The sequence below is a fragment of the Stegodyphus dumicola genome, chromosome 8 (assembly GCF_044657685.1).
Source record: "Stegodyphus dumicola isolate Sdum_Otavi_A_Nest chromosome 8, ASM4465768v1".
Taxonomy (NCBI): Eukaryota; Metazoa; Arthropoda; class Arachnida; order Araneae; family Eresidae; genus Stegodyphus; species Stegodyphus dumicola.
Genome location: NC_140775.1, coordinates 114,867,914 through 114,887,249, shown reverse-complemented (window position 1 = coordinate 114,887,249; position 19,336 = coordinate 114,867,914). Strand labels below are relative to the sequence as shown.

At 31.4% G+C, this 19,336-nt stretch overlaps 1 protein-coding gene across 1 annotated transcript in view; it reads right to left on the bottom strand.

The window, feature by feature from the left end:
- Window positions 1-9,522, bottom strand: part of LOC146995932 (uncharacterized) — a 46,841-nt gene extending 37,319 nt beyond the window's left edge. Inside the window, exon 1 of the mRNA XM_085822306.1 lies at window positions 5,107-9,522. Coding sequence (XP_085678432.1) covers window positions 7,457-9,520 — 2,064 coding nt within the window. The 5' untranslated portion in view covers window positions 9,521-9,522 and the 3' untranslated portion in view covers window positions 5,107-7,456. The remainder of the gene's footprint in view (window positions 1-5,106) is intronic.
- Between the last annotated feature and the right edge of the window lie 9,814 nt (window positions 9,523-19,336).

The following is a 19,336-nucleotide window of genomic DNA, read 5'->3' as shown; positions in this document are numbered from 1 at the left end:
TGTCGAACGTGGCTTATCAGAAAGTTTGAAATCGCCTGTTTCAAATTTTTCGAACCATCTTCTGCATGCCTTATCAAAAAGAGTACCTTCACCAAATAAATTTCCATAAATTTCTACATGCGTATGCAGCATTTCTTCCTTGTTGAAATTTGTATAAAAAATGTGATAAAAGTCGTAAATTAACTTTATAAGTGGCCATGGGTACACTATCACTTCACACTTAAGACTAACGTGAATCAACTTTGTTTTAGTTAACTTGCTACTCCACTATGTATACATTAAGCAAAAAAAAATAAAGAGCCAAACATATTGCAAATAAACATGTGCTTACTTGTCGAAAATTGTTGTCATAAAACGGACATAGCTTTCCGGTATACCGAATATAAAGAAGTAAGAGAACTTTACATCTGTAAATTTGTATTAAATCAGCAAAACAAACCAATATTTAAGAAAAGTTTTTCAAAATTTTAAAAGCTCTTCAAGAAACCAATAAATATAAATTTTAAAAAATTAAGTTACAAAATACATAAATGCTTAGTCTAAAAATTTCTAACCCATGAAAAATTTTTATAAATAATCTCAATAAAAAGTAAAGGTTAATAAAATAACAGAATAATAGTTATTTTAATCACACTATCAGGAGAAATATGCGTCTAAAAGAAATCATTATTACATTCAAAAGTCGTTAATTCGGACACCCATAATCCGAAATGATCTATAATCCGGACCTCAAAGCTACAAACTTTCTGCGATGCGTCACGTTGACACATGCGAGTGAGACCTTTACGGCTGCAAATATGCATGTGCGCATGCGCGTAATACGTTTACGCATGCGCGTTCAATGTATAACGGACAGTATAAGCTAAGCTAAAATTATCTAATTCAGTTAATGTTGCAGATTGTGTTGTTCCTTAATCTTCGAATTGGATCTGGCTTATTATTTTTTGTAGACTGTTAGAGCAATTTTATAAAAGTAAGCTTGAACTTTTGATTATGTCAAATAGAATTTCTGATATATATTTACTAATATGTAAAGGATCTACAAAGCGATAGTATGTTTCGAAGTCCATTTGAAATGACTTATTCTATTTCCTGTCGATAGCTGTATATCATAATAAAATAACTGCACACACATTACACAGTTTCAATACATTTATTTTCCATAGCGACACTCTGGCGCTAGGTTTCACCTTACAGCGTAACATATGAATCGCAACTTCCAATGTACCTCAAAATCAAGTTTTTCACAGAATACATTTCAACGCCAATTCCGGCAGCGCATGTGCCATTAGCCAAGATTCCGCTCTGGCGCCAAGCATTTCTCAGCTAATACAAAACACTCCCGGCGTTGAAATTTAACAATTTCAAAACTATTATTCCAATAAATATAAATATAAAGGCACTACAATAAATTACTTCACAATAACAAATCACAATATTGAAAAATATACATTCAAATTATTACAACAAATACCAGTTTATAATAGAAATAAACCATCATTCTACAGGAAGTATACATATATCTTGAACATTTTGTTTCAGCAAATGCTGATTAGGAAATCTTACAGTTACTACTCTTATTTTGTTATCCCTACCATGAAAAACCTCAGCTATTCTCCCCACTAACCATTTGGTTGAAGGCAAATTTTCATCTTTTATTAATACAAGAGTTCCCAACTGAACGTCAGCCTTTAAAAATTTCCACTTGTGACGTTCTTGTAAATTATTAAGATAATCACGTTTCCATAATTTCCAAATTTTTTGTGCACACTTAGTGATTCTTTGCCATTTAGAAAGTCTGTTTTCATTTATGTTGGATAAATCTGGCTCAGCTAGAGTTGTGATAGGTCTACCAACCAAAAAGTGACCTGGGGTCAAAGTTTCAAAATTATTGTAATCAGCTGAAATTGGAGTAAGAGGTCTTGAGTTCAATACTCCTTCAATTTCAGTTAAAACAGTTAAAAATTCTTCTAAAGTTAAACACTGATTACCAATAACTCTCTTCAAATGATTCTTAAATGATTTAACCCCGGCCTCCCAAATTCTGCCGAAATTTGACGACTTTGGAGGAATAAATTTCCACTCTATACCTTCAGTGGTATAAAAACTCGCTAAATTCTCATCTGGACACTCAACCAATTTTTGCAATTTTTTGAGTTCTACACTAGTACCAATAAAGGTTTTAGAATTATCACTTATTATTCCAGTACATTTTCCCCTTCTAGAGAAAAAATGTTTTAAGCTCGAAATAGAAGATTGGCTAGTTTGGTCTGTCACAAAGTCTAAGTGTATGGCTTTTGTACTCATACATACTATACTACGACATAAATTTTGTTAAAAACTCCCTTACGTTGATTCTTAAACTTTATTGCAAATGGGTCGCATAAATCAACACCAGTTATGTTAAATGGGTATGATAGTGTGACACGTTCTTTGGGCAACTCGGCCATTATTTGTTGAACTGGGGTACGTGACACTTAGCCGAAAATCACTTAGCCGATGGGACACTTAACTGACACCAGTTAGCCGACAGGACATTTAGCCGACACGGACACTTAGCCTACAGGACATTTAGCCGACAGGTCATTTAGCCAACAAGACATTTAGCCAACAAGGACACTTAGCCGACAGGACATTTAGCCAACACGGACAGTTAGCCGACAGGACATTTAGCCGACACGGACAGTTAGCCAACAGGATATTTAGCCGACACGGACAGTTAGCCGACAGGACATTTAGCAGACACGGACAGTTAGCCGATAGGACATTTGGCTGACACAGAGAGTTAGCTGTCAGGACATTTAGAGCTACAGGACACTTACCTGTCAAGACATTTAGTCAACAGGTTACTAAGCTGACAGTGACGTTTAACTGACACGTACCCAAAAATTATTTAAACTATGAATTACAAAATTTCTCGACTACTCCAAAAGTTCAATATATAAGTAATTTTTTCACCTATCAGTAAAATTCATTTTTCGATTCTTAAAGATCTCATATGTGCTATTAATTATTGTGTTAATTTAGCATTGTTTGATATGTATCGTGCTGTTTGGTGTGCATTGGCCAAATTGAAAAAGCGCTGAAATTTCTCGAAAATGAATAAAACAAAACCTTAAGGAATATTTTACTTCTAAATTAAACATTATGCATTAGTTTAGGGCTATAAGCATTCACCTAAGTAAGTATTTTAAGCAAGAGGCGTGGTTAATAAAATGTTACAGAATTTTTATCTCAAGAATGGTGGCATGAACTGCAAATTATAGAGGTCACAAATAATTTACACCTTTGCTTGTCTTAAAAATTCACTTTTTTTAAATTGATTTTAATAACAAAATAAAATATATTTTCTAAACTAACCCTCATCACTATATGTTTCCATAAAAAGTATAATTCAAGGATAACAATAATTTTTATTGCATTGCATTTTGCACATTTTTTTCAAGCGTAATTCTTGTATAAATTTCTTTACTTTAGTAAAACGGTAAAAATTCCAAATGCAAAACTTATGAACTTATTTTTGTGTATAAATAAAGTAAAATTAAATAATACTGATAGCATATGATGCTTTGAAACAAATAAGGTAAAATTAAACAAGATGTGATAATTTTCTTTGATTTTATGAGCATTTTCAGGCAGTAGTTTTTAAAATTGTTATAACATAACAAGACCAACGACTTCATATAACAGGTAGACGGCTCACCCACAGAGAATTCGTCTGCTAGGGTGTCTCCATATACCACGTGACTAATGCTCTTGGCGCTCTTGGGGAGTGATAGCTTAGGCTGTTCATCGCCAGTTTGGCCCGCTTTTGATATGGCAGGTAGTACACTTTATTTCCGTCTGCTAACAGTCAGCAGACAACGGCCTCGAATTAGGTTGTTCGATTCTTTACAATTATATTTAGATATAACTTAACCCCTTTTTTCCTGAATATTTTATCTATATTTTTAATAATTGCTTTAAATTACTTGCACCATTGTTTAAGATGTTTAGGTTAAATAATTTTAGGAAGAAAATCTAAAATAAATCATAAAAAATTGAGATGGAAACTTTAATTTTGAATAACGTTAAAAAATTAATTGCACTACTGTTATAATATTTGAGAAGGTAAAAAAAAAAAATTTCGTTTAATTTTAATGCATTGCATCCTAAAGAGAAAAAGAAAACCACATTGTATTATATGTATTTATGCCATTGATTGCCTTTCTTATCTTGAGATTATATTACTGGAACAAAATAATGCACTCTCTTTTCTTGAGATTATGTTACTGGAACAAAATAATGCAATCTTAATTACTGATTTCCACACTCATGTGTATGTCATGGGGGGATCAATACATCTTATTAACTATGAAAATTATTTTATATTGAATATGTATCAAACGGTAACAAACTTCAACTCAGTATTTATTATTAGGATCAAAACGATATTACAGTTAAAAATTCTCTCACTCTCCTTTTTTTTTTTTAATACTATTTAAAATGTGGTAAGTTTTTCACATCGCATTTTTTCAATTACAATAAATTTCTAACAGCATCGTAGATGAGACAGAATTGTAATCCAGATTATTTTTATTTTAATTGATTTTATAGAAAATAATGATAAAGCATTGAGCTTTATAAAAGTAATCTGATTTTTAAAATAATGCTGTTTAACTGTTTATGTTCAATGTTGCATGAATCAAGATCTTTAGCTTTTTTTTTTTTTTTTTTTTTTTAACAAAGTAAACATATCGCACAATCTTTTCTCAATAATTTAATGCTAATAATAGCGTTTTTCTTTTTTCATCGCAGGCAGTAATTGTTTATGAAATCAAAACGCGTACGACTTGGCGAAAAAAGGTTAACGCCAATTGGCGCAGCTTTCTATTTCAACGGAATACACGGAAAAAACATATAAAATTCAATTATATATAAAGGGTGATTCCAGTAAATAGTGTCACAGTATTTAATACATTTTGATGCTAATAATACATGCTGAAAATGTCATATACGGCGGCAATTTTCTTATACAATATGGCTGAAACTTTCCAACCAATTCAACAGAGATAGTAAAATGACAAAAATACTGAAAATAAAATAAATCATGCAGTTTTAACTTACCTATGAAAGGTTACAAGTCCTCCTTTCACGAAACTTTCTTTACATCCGTAGGCGCTGCAGCGAATAACCATTTTTAGTTAAATTTTATGTGACCAAGCAGAGCAGCAGTCTTTCGTCCCATAGAAAGCAATGTAAAGTATTTCCGCACTTTCGGAATTCGCGCAGCAGTCACGTGACACTAATGTTGGAACCGGTTGAAGGTTGCAATACGCTCTCTACCAGTATATTATCTCGTTGAACAAGACGATCATTTATTTGATTATATGATCATTAATTATTAACATTACAAGATGACTATTTATTTTAGCAATTCATAAAATTCGGAGCATAAACGTTTTTGAATGTAATGAGGAAAAAAAAAGATAAACTCTGGAAGCACTCAGCAATATAATTTTATATTACGCCCAAAGAAGCGTTTTTGTAACGTTTTGCGTGTTACCTTTATTTATTAAACATCATGTTCTTCGCAATAAACCACATAAAATTCAATTCAAGAACAATATCACAAAACATTTGAAAATGACATATCTTTAGAATTTCCGCGCTGGAGATAAAAATGTTATTTTCTGTACAGGGTTGCCACTGCTTGCTTTGAACTCGTTAATCAAAACTTCGTTAAAGTTACAAAATATGAAATGGATTAAAACAAATTCAAAATTAGGCCTTGCAGGTGCCCATGTTCAGGTAAAGTATTACGTTATTCAATATTTTATGGTTCTAAATGCTGTTGTTTTTTTCACAGTGCAAGAGAATCATACATGCATTTATGCAGATTCTTCATTATTTAATTTCTTTAAATATAATACAGAGCGATAATATTTGGTGGCAACAGTTTGAAAAGTGAAATGGACATTTATAGTGAAACAAAGCAAAATGCCGTTTCGAAACTAATAGGTTTTCTGAGCTGCCACCTCTTTGGGCTGATAAAATAAATTAACAATAAATAAGAAAACTTATGCAGAACTAGAACATAAATTAAAAAAAGTAATCATTATAAAATACTAGCATAATTAATTATTACAGTCAAATACAATTATTAATTTTATAATAAATGCATAAAAATTATTAAAGTGTTAAAAGTGTTAATCACTATAATGTATTATGAAATATTATTGAAATAAAACTTCTTTGTAGAATATTATCTTTGTAGAATATTATATATTCAGATATAATGTTAAAAACGCAGGACAAATAAGTATTTTAAGCAAAAACTTTCAAAAATCCCTTTTTTCAATTTTAGTGTTTTTTACTTATTTATACCAATAAAAGCATAAAAATTGTAAGAGAAAATATTTTGCTTGAATTTTTCTATTAGTTCAGATTTAAAATATTACTTTTAAAAGAAGGAGATACAAATTTCCTTACAGCATAGGAAAAGCTACAAAAATATCCAGACCTGAAAGCATGCAACAGCTTTATAATTATTTAGAACATCAATTATGCTTGATAAACATGCTAAATTTTTAAAAATCAATCTCAGTTTCCAAAATAAAAATATCTAAAAATTCTAATTTGTGAAATGAAGTGCTATCACCAGCTTTTTCTTGAAAATTATACGCGCTGCATACTCCTCCGGACATGGGCAAGGTGACAGCCGGCAATATGCCAAGGCAAGGAAGAAAACCCATTTGGGTTGGTGTATTTCTTATAAGGTCCATGGATACATATCAAACAATGCTAAATTAACACAATAATTAAAAGTATATGTGAGATCTTTAAGAATCGAAAAATGAATTTTACTGATAGTGAAAAAATAACTTAAATATTGAACTTATGGAGAAGTCGAGATATTTTGTAATTGATAGGTCGAAAAATGAATTTTACTGATAGTGAAAAAATAACTTAAATATTGAACTTATGGAGAAGTCGAGATATTTTGTAATTGATAGTAAGTTTGAATAATTATTGGGTGCATGTCAGCTAAACGTTACTGTCGGCTTTGTGTCCTGTGGATTAAATGTGTTGACAGTTAAGTGTCCCATAGCTAAATGTCTTGACGGCTAACTCTCTGTTTCAGCTAAATGTCCTGTCGGCTCCCTGTCCGTGTCGGCTAAATGTCCTGTCAGCTAAGTGTCCTTGTCGGCTAACTGTCCGTGTCAGCTAAATGACCTGTCGGTTAAATGTCCTGTCGGCTAAGTGTCCCTGTTGGCTAAGTGTCCATGTCGGCTAAGTGTTCCTGTCGGCTAAATGTCTTGTCGGTTAAGTGTCCTGTCGGCTAAGTGTCTGCAACTGGTTGAACTGTGATGGGTTTGTTCTTAAAACATGTCACACATCTGTAGATGATCTTTCGACAATTATTTCTGCCATTGAGTGGCCAGAACCTTTGTCTTACCTGATGTAACAGTGATTGTCATCCTAAATGAAAGTACTTCAAATGAAAATGCTCTAAAATAATAGTAGTTAAATGATGTTTACTAGGTAAAACTATAGGGTGTTTACTATAAGTGGGTAGGTCCGAATAGGACAATCGTCCGCCCACTCTAATTAGCCCGATGTTATCAAGAAACACATTCAGTGATGCTAATTTACTTTTGAGGTTTACACACTTACCTCTTTTTAATTGATTTATTTTGTCACTAAACTCACTTTTTTGGGCCTCTAATAAAATATACACCTCAGCATCCTTTATCTCTTCTAAAGTAAGCACTCCGTACCTCCTTACCTGAGAGTTCTTAAGATTATGGATAAACCTGAAAATGAAACTTACAATACGAATAAATTTAGTGTAATTAGAAGACAAATTAAGAATATCATTAAAGAGGTTTGGTTCATTACATGCAATTAAAACTAAATTAGAATCGTTATGCAGTTCATTGTCCTTTTTAGGTTCATTTGGACACACTTCTTCAACTACCTCAAATGATAAGTCCTGATGAGGAATCTCTGAGCATGTTAGAAAGTCACAGCATGACCACCATTTGGAACAGTTCACAAGAAAGTCAATTTGAACACCACACGTCATAACATCTGCTGGGTTCTCTTTTGTTGAACAATAGAACCACTCTGTCGGCTGTGTTAACTTCCTAATCTCGTTAACTCTGTTGGCGATGAAAGATTTCCATTTGGTACTGGTACCTTTAATCCAGCATAGCACTATTTTAGCATCAGTCCAATAAAATATTCTCGAGGATTTCTTTTGATCGAGCAATTTTTTCATTCCAGAACCTAAACGCGCAGCTAGTAATGCATCAAGTAATTCAAGACGAGGTAATGTAATTCTTTTCACAGGTGCAACACGACATTTTGATGCGACGAAACTCACAGAAATTTCTTCTTGTTTACACAGTTTTACATAGACAACAGTACTGTACGCCCTCTGACTAGCATCTGAAAAGCAATGGATCTCTATGGAATTGGCTTCGGGATTTAAAATGAATCTTGGAACTGCAATTTTACTTAGACGATGACACTCACAGCACCACTTTGCCCACTCTTGACAGATATCTGTAGGTAGTTCATCATCCCATGTCAATTTTCGAATCCAAAGTTCTTGTAGCAAGAATTTAAGTCTAACAGTAAATGAAGTTATTAACCCAAAGGGATCAAAAATCTTCCCGGCAGTTTTCAAGATGAACCGTTTCGTATTATGCTTATTCTTAAGGAATTCCATCAAACTGTCTGTGTCTATACTCAGACTGTCTTCATTAGTATCCCAAGATAATCCCAAGATCTTAAGTGTCTTGTTTGAGTCATTGATTTTATGTGGGTGGATCTCGAACTCTTCTTTTTCCCATTTTCTCATCAGCTCAGGATCATTGGATACCCATTTACGCAAGTTCATATTTGCTGCACTCATAATTAGTTTAGCTTTACGCGATAAGCTTAGAGCCTCATCTATACTGTCCTGTCCAGTAATAAAATCATCAACATAAACACAAGAATTCAATATTTCAAATACATCTGGCTGCTTATCTCGATATTTTCTAATGTGTTCTTTAATTGTTGCAGCCAACAAAAACGGACTTGACTTAATCCCAAAATTTACGCGCTTGAATCTATATGTCGCTAGTTTTAGATCATTTAATTGTGTGTTTTCCACAAACAGGAAACGCACTGCGTCTTGATCCTTTTCTGCCAAAGGTAATTGCAAAAATGCTTTTTCTACATCCACCGAAATTGCAACTTTATTTAATCGGAAATTAATTAGCAGATGGAACATATTAGGATTTAAATTTATCCCTGTCCATAGACAATCGTTCAGTGATAGTTGCCCAAACTCATGTGAGCTGCTATCAAACACTATTCTAGTCTTCGTTGAAGCGCTGGTTTCTCTAAATACCGGTTGGTGTGGTAGGTAAAATACTGGTTTACCGATAGGTATACTTCCATCTGACACTCTTTCAATGATACCTTGCTTGAGATAATCATCTAATATTTCACTATATGTAGAAAACAGTGTTTTATCATAATTCATTTGCTTTGCAAGAGTTTTTAAATCTATTTTCCACTACTCGGTAATTATCAGCTAATTCCCTCCAGTCTCTTTTCCAAGGTAAAGTAACCTCGTAGCGACCATCTTTAAAACAAACTGTCTTATTAAATATTTCCAATGCTTTGTCTTCCTCATGACAATAAGGATCATCTTTAATTCCTAGTGATTCTAGTTTGAAAAACATTTTCAATTCACTCTCTGAATTATCATTTATTAACCCACAATACGATAAATTATTTCTCCATGAATCATTTACATTTCCACTAACTATATTTATTTATTTATTTATTTATTTACCATCAGAAGAGCAGCTGCACTGCCTTTAAGACATTCAGCTTTTACACTCAACTGATGGAATCATCTACCAACTGTGTTGTTATGTAAAATACAATAAAATTTTAGAATTTTGATAATTACATAATAAAAATTAAATATCAAGAAATAAATATATAAATAATAAACATAAATAGATACAACAAATAAAAATAAAAAGTTAAAAATTTAGAATAAGATAAATACAATGTTGTTATATATGAAGTCAAATAAAGTATCAGAATTTTGAGAATTATATAATAAAAATTGAAGAAATTAAATATATAAAAACATAATACCTAAATAACCACGAACTATATATCCAAACACACTATTATGTAATATCAAGCCTGTATTAGGAATATAGATTTTACCAGTTCGTAACATATCATAAAAAACTTCCGCGTCTAGCAACAGGTTTACTTTCTCTGGTTTATAAAATTCCGGATCCGCTAAATTCACCTTCTCAGGAATCGCAAGGTTACTAACATCGATAAACTTTGTGGGAGTTAAACCTGCTATCTTTGGAATTACCAAAACCTCTAGTTTCCTTTTATACGTTTGTTCCTGACTACAGATAAGGACAACTGTTTTTCTTTTTATCGCAGTTGAAATACCTGATATACTGCAAACCGAAATATTTGTCTTTTGCCTTTTTAAATTAAGTATACCCGCTAATTCAGTGGTACAAAAACAAGAAACACTTCCACTATCACATAACACTTTCACCTTAATTAAAGTTCCATCATTAGTCTCAATGAATACAAAGGCAGTAGATAAAATCACGTTTTTCCCACTGTTAGTACCTGTAGCGGCTGTAAAGGTTTCGTTTTGAGTTTTAGCTTGAAATGTAGGTGCGCGTACATTTAACGCATTGCTGTTTTAATCACCTAACTCCTGATCTAAAGTGTCTGCTCTTTCTACTGTGGTGCCAACGGAATTATTTTCGTTTTGATAACACAAGAGAAAGCTATGTTTTTTCTTACACTGCTTGCACAAGTAATTAGAACGGCAATTTCTCACACTGTGCAAATTAAAATAACAAAAACATAAATTCTGTTTTTTCACAAATTCTATCCTTTCTTTTACACTTAATTTCTGAAATTTAGAACAATTAAAAAGCTTGTGATTGCTCAAATTACATAATCTACACGAATTCTGCATATGTTTTTCATTTGCATTAAAAACAACAGTGGTAACTCTATGTGTAACTTCTTTTGTGTTAGTCACACTATTTGAAGCATTGAGAGTTCTTGCATGATCTTTAAGAAATTCTATAAGATCTGTTAAATTAGGCAAATTCTCTTTCTCTAATTTTCTTTCCCACCATATTTTGGTGATAGGATCTAATTTTTGCCCTAAAATGTATGCAAATACATTGGAAGAAAAACCGTTAACACTCTGATTTAAAACTTCTAATGATCTAACGCATTCATTTGTAATGTCAATTAAGTTTAATATTGCTGATGCAGACTCATTTTGCATAGGATGCATATTCATAAATCGTTTCAGATGAGCATACACTTGTTCACGGTGATTAGAGAACCTTTCTTCTAGTAATGAAAACGCTAATTTATAATTAGAGTCAACTATGGATATTGACTGCACAATACGATAAGCATCTCCTCTTAGCGCAGATTTTAAGTACTGTAATTTGACTGCATCTGTTAAATTAGGATTTGAATCAACACTGGCTAAAAAGATATCTTTAAATGAAAGCCACTCATGTAAGTTACCCGAAAACGTTGGCAAACAAATTTTGGGAAATTTAACATTGTTCTCAGTATTCGTGCAAACCGAAGGCTCTGATTTAATTTCTTTGGAAAGTTTAGCTGATTTACGATTTAATTTGACTTCTACATCGAAGAGAATATCATCAATCTCTTCTTCCTCTTTTACAGAAGCATCAATACTTTCTTCCGCACATAACCCGAACAAAGAATCGAAATTAGAATTTATTTCTCTCTCAAACACTTTAAATTTATTCTTTAGCATTTGCAAGTCAATTCCTTGGACATTTTCGTCTGCAACCTTTTGTTTTAATTTTCTTAACTGTGTGTATTATATTGCTTTATTTATCTTTGTTTCTTCTTACTTTATTTAAATTGTTCATCAAAATGTTTCTTGGATTGAAAATTTACACACTAACCAACTGTTTATTTTGTCACGTAATGTTATTTTTTTAAAATTTATATTTATTAGCTTCTTGAGGAGGCTTTAGAATTAAGAAAATTAGTACTATTCCGTTTTGAGGACCGTAAAAAAATTGTAGCGAAAATGTATGCGCAAAAGCACCAAATCTAGCAAACACGTCCATTTAACAGCGTGTCAAATCTAACGTGCGTGCTGATTTCAGATTACATAAGTTTATATACAGTCAAAAGTCATTAATCCGGACTCTTCGGGACTTCGGCGATTCCGGATTATAGATCATCAGTATAAATCTGGTAACATGGCATGCAGAAATTATAAAATTAAAAATATGAAACCGTAATTTATGAAATAAAGAACAATTATGATCTAAAGGGTATCAAAATTTACAAAAAAAAAAAAAAGCTTAATATTTATTTGTTTACTTTATTAAACATTTCTTTCAATGTAAGTTGTTTAATTTGCTTCGTTTTATGTGATAATACTTTCTCTTTAATTTTTTAAACAGACATAATTTCTTCTTCAGTTACAAAGTCTCACTGTTAAAGTCCTATAATTGCTGTGTCAAGAATACCGACAAATTTGTCAATCGAAATTTTTTCGTTTTCGATAACCTCTGTGTCACTTTCTTCACTATCGAAAGCGAATTATAATGACGAGGAATTTGATTTAAATATCAAAGACAGAGTACATCGAGATGAAATACTACATTTAGTAAGGAATTATAAGCCAAATAAAATAAAAACATCTGCCCTGAAGATAAGAATAGTGCTGACAGATCAAATTCCAACTCATTGTGTGCCGCAGCGTCTTCCCCCCCCCTGCCGCAGAGCAGCGTGAAATTGATAAACAGATTTCGGAATGGTTAGAGAAACGAAGGATATGCCTTTATCCATTTTTTGCAGCAATTCCACTTTTTGTTTGATGGACATCGTCAAAACATACTTTCGCTTTGTAGATCCTTTGAGAGCTCCAGCATCGGAAATTCTATTTGACATAATCGAAAGTTCAAGCTTACTTTTATAAAATTGCTCTAACAGTCTGCAAAAAATAATAAGCCGGATCCAATTCGAAGATTAAGGAACAACGCAATTATCAACATTAACTGAATTAGATAATTTGAACTTAGCTTATACCGTCCGTTATACATTAAATGCACAAGCGTAAACGTATTATGTGCACGCGCACACGCATATTCGCAGCCGTAAAAGTCTTACGCGCATGCGACAGTGCGACGCATGCGCAGAAAGTTTGTAGCTTTGAGGTCCGGATTATAGATCATTCTGTATTATGGGTGTCCGAATTAACGACTTTTGACTGTAGTTCTATATTTCTTAAGACGACATTGAAATACTAGTTTAATTTTTAAATCCTTTTTTGATATCCTATGGATTTAACAATTTGGGAATTGCCCATGACGAAAAGTCTGCAATAGAATTTTGGGTAAAGTGCAGAATCACCCACTGCTTGATGCATTTTTAAGAATTGCACTTACTCGGTATCCATGTATACATCGACCTATTTTCACTTTAAAAAAAAAAGTCCCTGAATGGCATAAAAATGGCACTGCACACCCTTGACTTTAACTATGCACAACATCGACCTATTTTCACTTAAAAAGTAAAAGAAAATTGACAAAAATCCAATTGTTTTTATCCTTGTAAAAAGCGGCAAACAAATAAGTGGGCAAGAATTTTTTCAAAGAAAACGCATCATTCATTATGGAAAATTATGTTTGAACAACCAATGAGATGAAATTATGGTTTAGCAGATAGAGATGCAGGCATCCATTCAGTTATGTTTAACAATTTTTATATAAATTATAATAATGATCTGAAATGGTTATTGACTCTTATGCTTCCATTCAGTCATGTTTAGCCTTTTTTTATATAAATTATATTAATGAAAAGTATTATATGAAATTAGCCTTTCATCTAAATTAAAACATCAATCTTAGATGGCTATTTACTTTTATACTTCCTTTCTTGCGTTAGGGGATTGCCGCAATTATTTTTGGCAGCACTGGCATCAACAATAGTTTGGCAATTTTTTACGGCCCTTAAAACCGAATAGTATTAAAAAATTTGGCTGATCTTTAGAATATGGTAACTGGTAGTTTGGCGACATTTTGGAGGCGATAAAGGTTACTACCTGGGACTTTGGTAATAATGTGAGCAGTACTCAGTTCCGATTACGCATTATTTTGCGTGAGGGAAATGAGAGATCATGGGATATGTCATGTGATATTAATGGACGAATTACGGTTCTTTAATCGGAAAAGGGGGGAAATTGGGAAAAAATCTGGAAATTTTGTATTTGGCTTTATTCTGTGTTGTGTGAAACAGTGTTCGTTAATTTTTGGATCCCATGGCCCTAACTAAAGTGAATTCGAAATGGGTATTTAGTGGGATCGAAAGGGGTAGTAATAAGTGTTTCTTTAAGGTTGTGCGAGATAGAAGTAAAGATGTTTTATTAAGTTATTTTCCCTGGTACCTTGGTGTGAACTATAAGTATGATTTTAAAGATCCTGAAAGAGAAATAAGAAAAGTTTATCGGACAAGTAATCAAGATTCTCAAGAAGAATAGGTAAGTTAGTATTTTTAATTATTTGAGGATATTATTTTTATGCATTGTTCTAAATGTAAGGTGGAAGTAAAGTAATTTGCGTAAACGTGCATGGAAATAATTTAAATATTTGACACTAAGTATTTGTAACCATTTGTAATGTTTGCGGTATGAATTAGTTAGTGACGTTTGTAATATAATAGATAATGTAGAGGTAAAAGTTTTTGGATATTTTATTTATTTTATACGGAAAAATGTTCATATTTGGAAAGGGTATATACTTTTTAGCGATCAGGTAATTTCATATATGGTTTTTACCGGGTTTAAAGATTCAGAAAACTGTTATGCATTTTCGTGAAATTTTTCTAATTTATGAGAAAAATGCAGTGTACATGGATATGGTGAAGAGTGTGCGCAATGCCATTTTTGTGCAATTCTGGGATGTTTTTTTAAGTAAAAATAAGTTGACGTGTACATGGTTTAGTGGTATTTTAATTAAATGATAGTTATTTTATGTTTGTAGGAATTTGGTATACGTTTAAGTTGAAGTAAACGTGCATGGAAATAATTTAAATATTTGACACTAAATATTTGTAATGCTTGCGGTATGAATTCGTTGGTGACGTGTGTAATATAATAGATGATTTAGAGGTAAAAGTTTTTGGATATTTTATTTATTTTATACGGGGAAATGTTCATATTTGGAAAGGGTATATACTTTTTCACGATCAGATAATTTCATATATGTTCTTTTTACCGGGATTAAAGATTCAGAAAATTTTTATGCATTTTCGTGAAATTTTTCTAATTTATGAGAAAAAAGCAGTATACATGGATATAGTGAAGAGTGTGCACAATGCCATTTTTGGGTAATTCTGAGATGTTTTTTTAAGTAAAAATAAGTCGGCGTGTACATGGTTTATGTGTATGTGTTATTTTGAAAAATGCGTAAGGAGTATGGTATTGTGCACTTTTTCCCAATTTTGTAGTGAATATTTGTCATGATTAAGCAGTTTTGTTAGATAAAATTTCTAGCATAAGTGTAATTCGGCTAGTAGATTGTTGGAAGAAGTGTTCAGTAGATAAAAAGAAAAGAAACATGTCTTTACTTCGTGAAAACAAAATAGAGGGTTGCTGTAGGAGAGTTGGTCGCCAAAAAAACGCCAAGTTACCATAATGTAAAGATCAACCAAAAATTTTATTCTACTTATGGTAAAAGTTTACAATTGGATGCCCCTTGTTTCTTAGCAATTCATTTTTGACGCCAAGATCGGCGCTTGGAAGGCACAATATCAAGATGGCCCATACACAAAAGTCAAAGAATTGCATAAACTCTGTGTCCATGTACACATCGATCTGTTTTCACTTAAAAAAAATCTTAGAATTACACAAACTAGGCATTGTGCACTGCCTTAAATTTGTCCATGTACACATCAATCTATTTTCATTTAAATAAAATAAGGAGGCTAAAACAAAGTGAAAAGTAAACTATCATGGTAAACAGAGGTGAGGTTTCATCGCCAAAATTTAAAAAAAAAATTGTCGATAATCGAAGGGGCACCCAATTCTACACTAGAGCCCTACTAATATTGCTTAAATATAAAGACTATAACGTTATAAATGACAGTTCATTTATATTTATACATTCAAAATCAGGAAACAACAGCCCCTTTCATTTGTACTGAAAAATAAAATAACAAGGTTTGGAGTGAGAAATACATATTCTGGATAATTTTCTTCTGGAAAAAACTATTTACAAATATAGTCTACTAATATTTCAGAATCCATTGGGTATAAGAGTAATTGCACATAAGCATTGCACACAATGCATAAGAATCAAATAAAAGCATTTTTAACCCTTTAACTGTCAAGTTATTTTGATGATTTGGGTACACAAATTGTCAAATTTTTTTATTGGAAAAACCAAATGTAGCCGAAATAAACATCTCTCAATATATATTCGGGTATGACAATACGATGCACTCAAAAAAAAAAAAATTACCCCGAGAAATACTCGGGCGTGACATTTTCGAACACCAGTGCTGTGCCCGAGATAATCTCGGGCATGACAGTTAAAAGGTTAATGATTTATAAACGGACTACACTTTCAAATGAGAAATTTAAAAATCAGCATTTCCTAATTACATGCCTTCCTCTCCCAAAAAACTGACAATTGTTGCTGACTAAATTTTATTAAGCTAAAACATGAAAGACAGCAGCACTTTTTAAAAATAGCAGCACACTAAATATTGCATAAAACAACCACCAATTAACAAGTTTAAAAATGCAAAAAACATTCATAACAAAACACTTGAAAATTAAACTTCTCTTTCCAATAGAAATTAAATTAAAGCCCCAAGTCATGCTACTAAAAAAGTCTGCAGACTGTAGATAGATTCCTCGAAAAACTGAAAAACATTATTGTTATATTATGGAAACACACATCAGAGATTAATACTAAAATTATCATAATATTGAAAGTTTTAAAAAAATGTGCAGAAACTTTTACTTTTTCCCTTAAAAAATTACATTAACAAGAATGAACCTGATGAAAAGTATGTTATTAAATAATAAATTTGATTTAGTTAAAAATAATATATTTTTATTGTTATTAAGGAAATCCACATAGTGAAACAATACTAAAAATACAGCAATAAATTAAAGTTATAACTGTGTGAAATATCTTATTTTTCCCGTGAAGGATAGCATCATTCATGATGAACCTAAGGAACACTTCTGATTAACTAATTGTATTCTGATCTTTATAAACCTATGCATTTTTAGTATTTGATATTTAGAGATTAGAAGGCATCATGTAACTGCATGTTGTTATAAATTATACGAAAATGATAATTTAGATGCACATTAACAAGTTTAATTTTATTTAAAAATCCAAGATATGTTAATTTCTCTTTTGCAAATATATGAAAGTTCCTATTACGTTCAAAAACAAATATGTTATATTTTTAATGAAGTTACTAATTATAAAACTGCTTTAATTGAATGTCATTGTCCTAAAACTGAACTCTTATTTAATGTAACTTAATTAATCATTTTTGGAATATATTTTTATCCTGCATGAAGATCCTGCATTAATGATAACAATATTTGAGATGAACAACTTATAAATGGAATACTTAAAAAATGCTTTATTCAGTGCTGATAAAATTTAAAACTGTATCAGACTTTATACACAATGATAATTAAATATGCAAATATAACTAATAAAAAGTATGCATGCTTAAAATTAAATATATATCTCTAAAAAATTCTCAGATGCATTTTCTATGCAGAACAAATGAAGTAACAGGAATTTAAATGAAATGTGGAATCCATTTCAAATGATTATGCAAACTAAAAAAATTTCCTTGGCATAAACTTCAGAACAAATCTTGATTCAATGAATTTTGAAAAAAATTTTTAATGAAAGTAAATTATACTGCTTATAATTAAGTGGCTAAATTACATACAGTAAATTTGCTCCTATATAAAGAGTTTCGTTAACATTCAAAATACAAGATTTTTTATTTGAAATCGATGCTGAATGTTCAGGTTTTTTTTTTTTCCTATTTTAAATATTGCTATTACTATTCAAATTTTTAGAATAATGTAGCTTATCAGAATAAATATTTCTACTGCCTTACCAGAATATAGATATTTATAAACAAGAACTATGCATGAAGAAATGCACAAAATATATTTATCAGAACAATGAATTCCATAACCTCATGATTCATAAAATGTTGGATTTTAATAATCAAAAAAAGTTATGTGATATAAATGCCATAGGTTTCACTGTTACAGTAGAGCTGATTGTTCTAACTTCTCTCTCTTGACTTGTGGGGGCTGCATGCCTCTCACACGGTTAGTCGTTTTCTCATAAGGACCATGAAATGCATTCAGTCTAGATTTATTTTTTATAAACACCTTATAAGGGCATGAGAAAAATAAAGCTCTTATTATGGTAATTTATTCAAACATGCAATATATATATATATATATATATATATAAATCTATAGGATTTTCTCGCGCATAAATTGAAAACGATTTAATAGAGCGAAACTCACGCAGTACATTCAATTTATACCATGAAACAAGTATAACGCATACTTAACTAGCTTATGCGTAGAAATGAAAATCGGGCATAACTTGAATCAAATGTTCAAGACCAAAAATTCTTAAACAATGGCCTTCATAGTCCAGTGCTTTGACGTTATTTTAATATCCATCCCATACGATTATGTGCAGTCATTCCAATATAATCGGAAATAACGATACTTAGCAGCGCATTGTGTAATTTTTGCCCTCTAGCAAATTAATTTTAATAAAGATTTTGCACTCCAAGCAGAAACCCAAGCAACAATCAAGGAGTTAAGCAGTTGTTTACCATTGTCAGATGATTGGGCGGAGCTTAGCTTACAGAGGAAGAAAAATAAATGAAGAAGTGGGTGGAGCATCTCTTTTAGTAATAGCTGTAATTATATATTTTTAACTGGTATATTTCTTGTTGGGCAAAAACAGTCAGTTTAACATTTTAAAAATATTAGAAATGACTATCAATATACTTTAAAATCATTGAATGAATAAAAGATATCACTAATTAATTCTATTATGTTTCTGAGGGAGTACGGAAGAAGATTGACTTTTATATTTCTGAATATGTGCAAGGCCAAAAGAAATAAAAATTTTTATAATTGTGTAATTTAAGAAAATATTTTCGAAAAAGATATGAGATTCAGATAACACAAAACTTTTATGAAAACAAAATA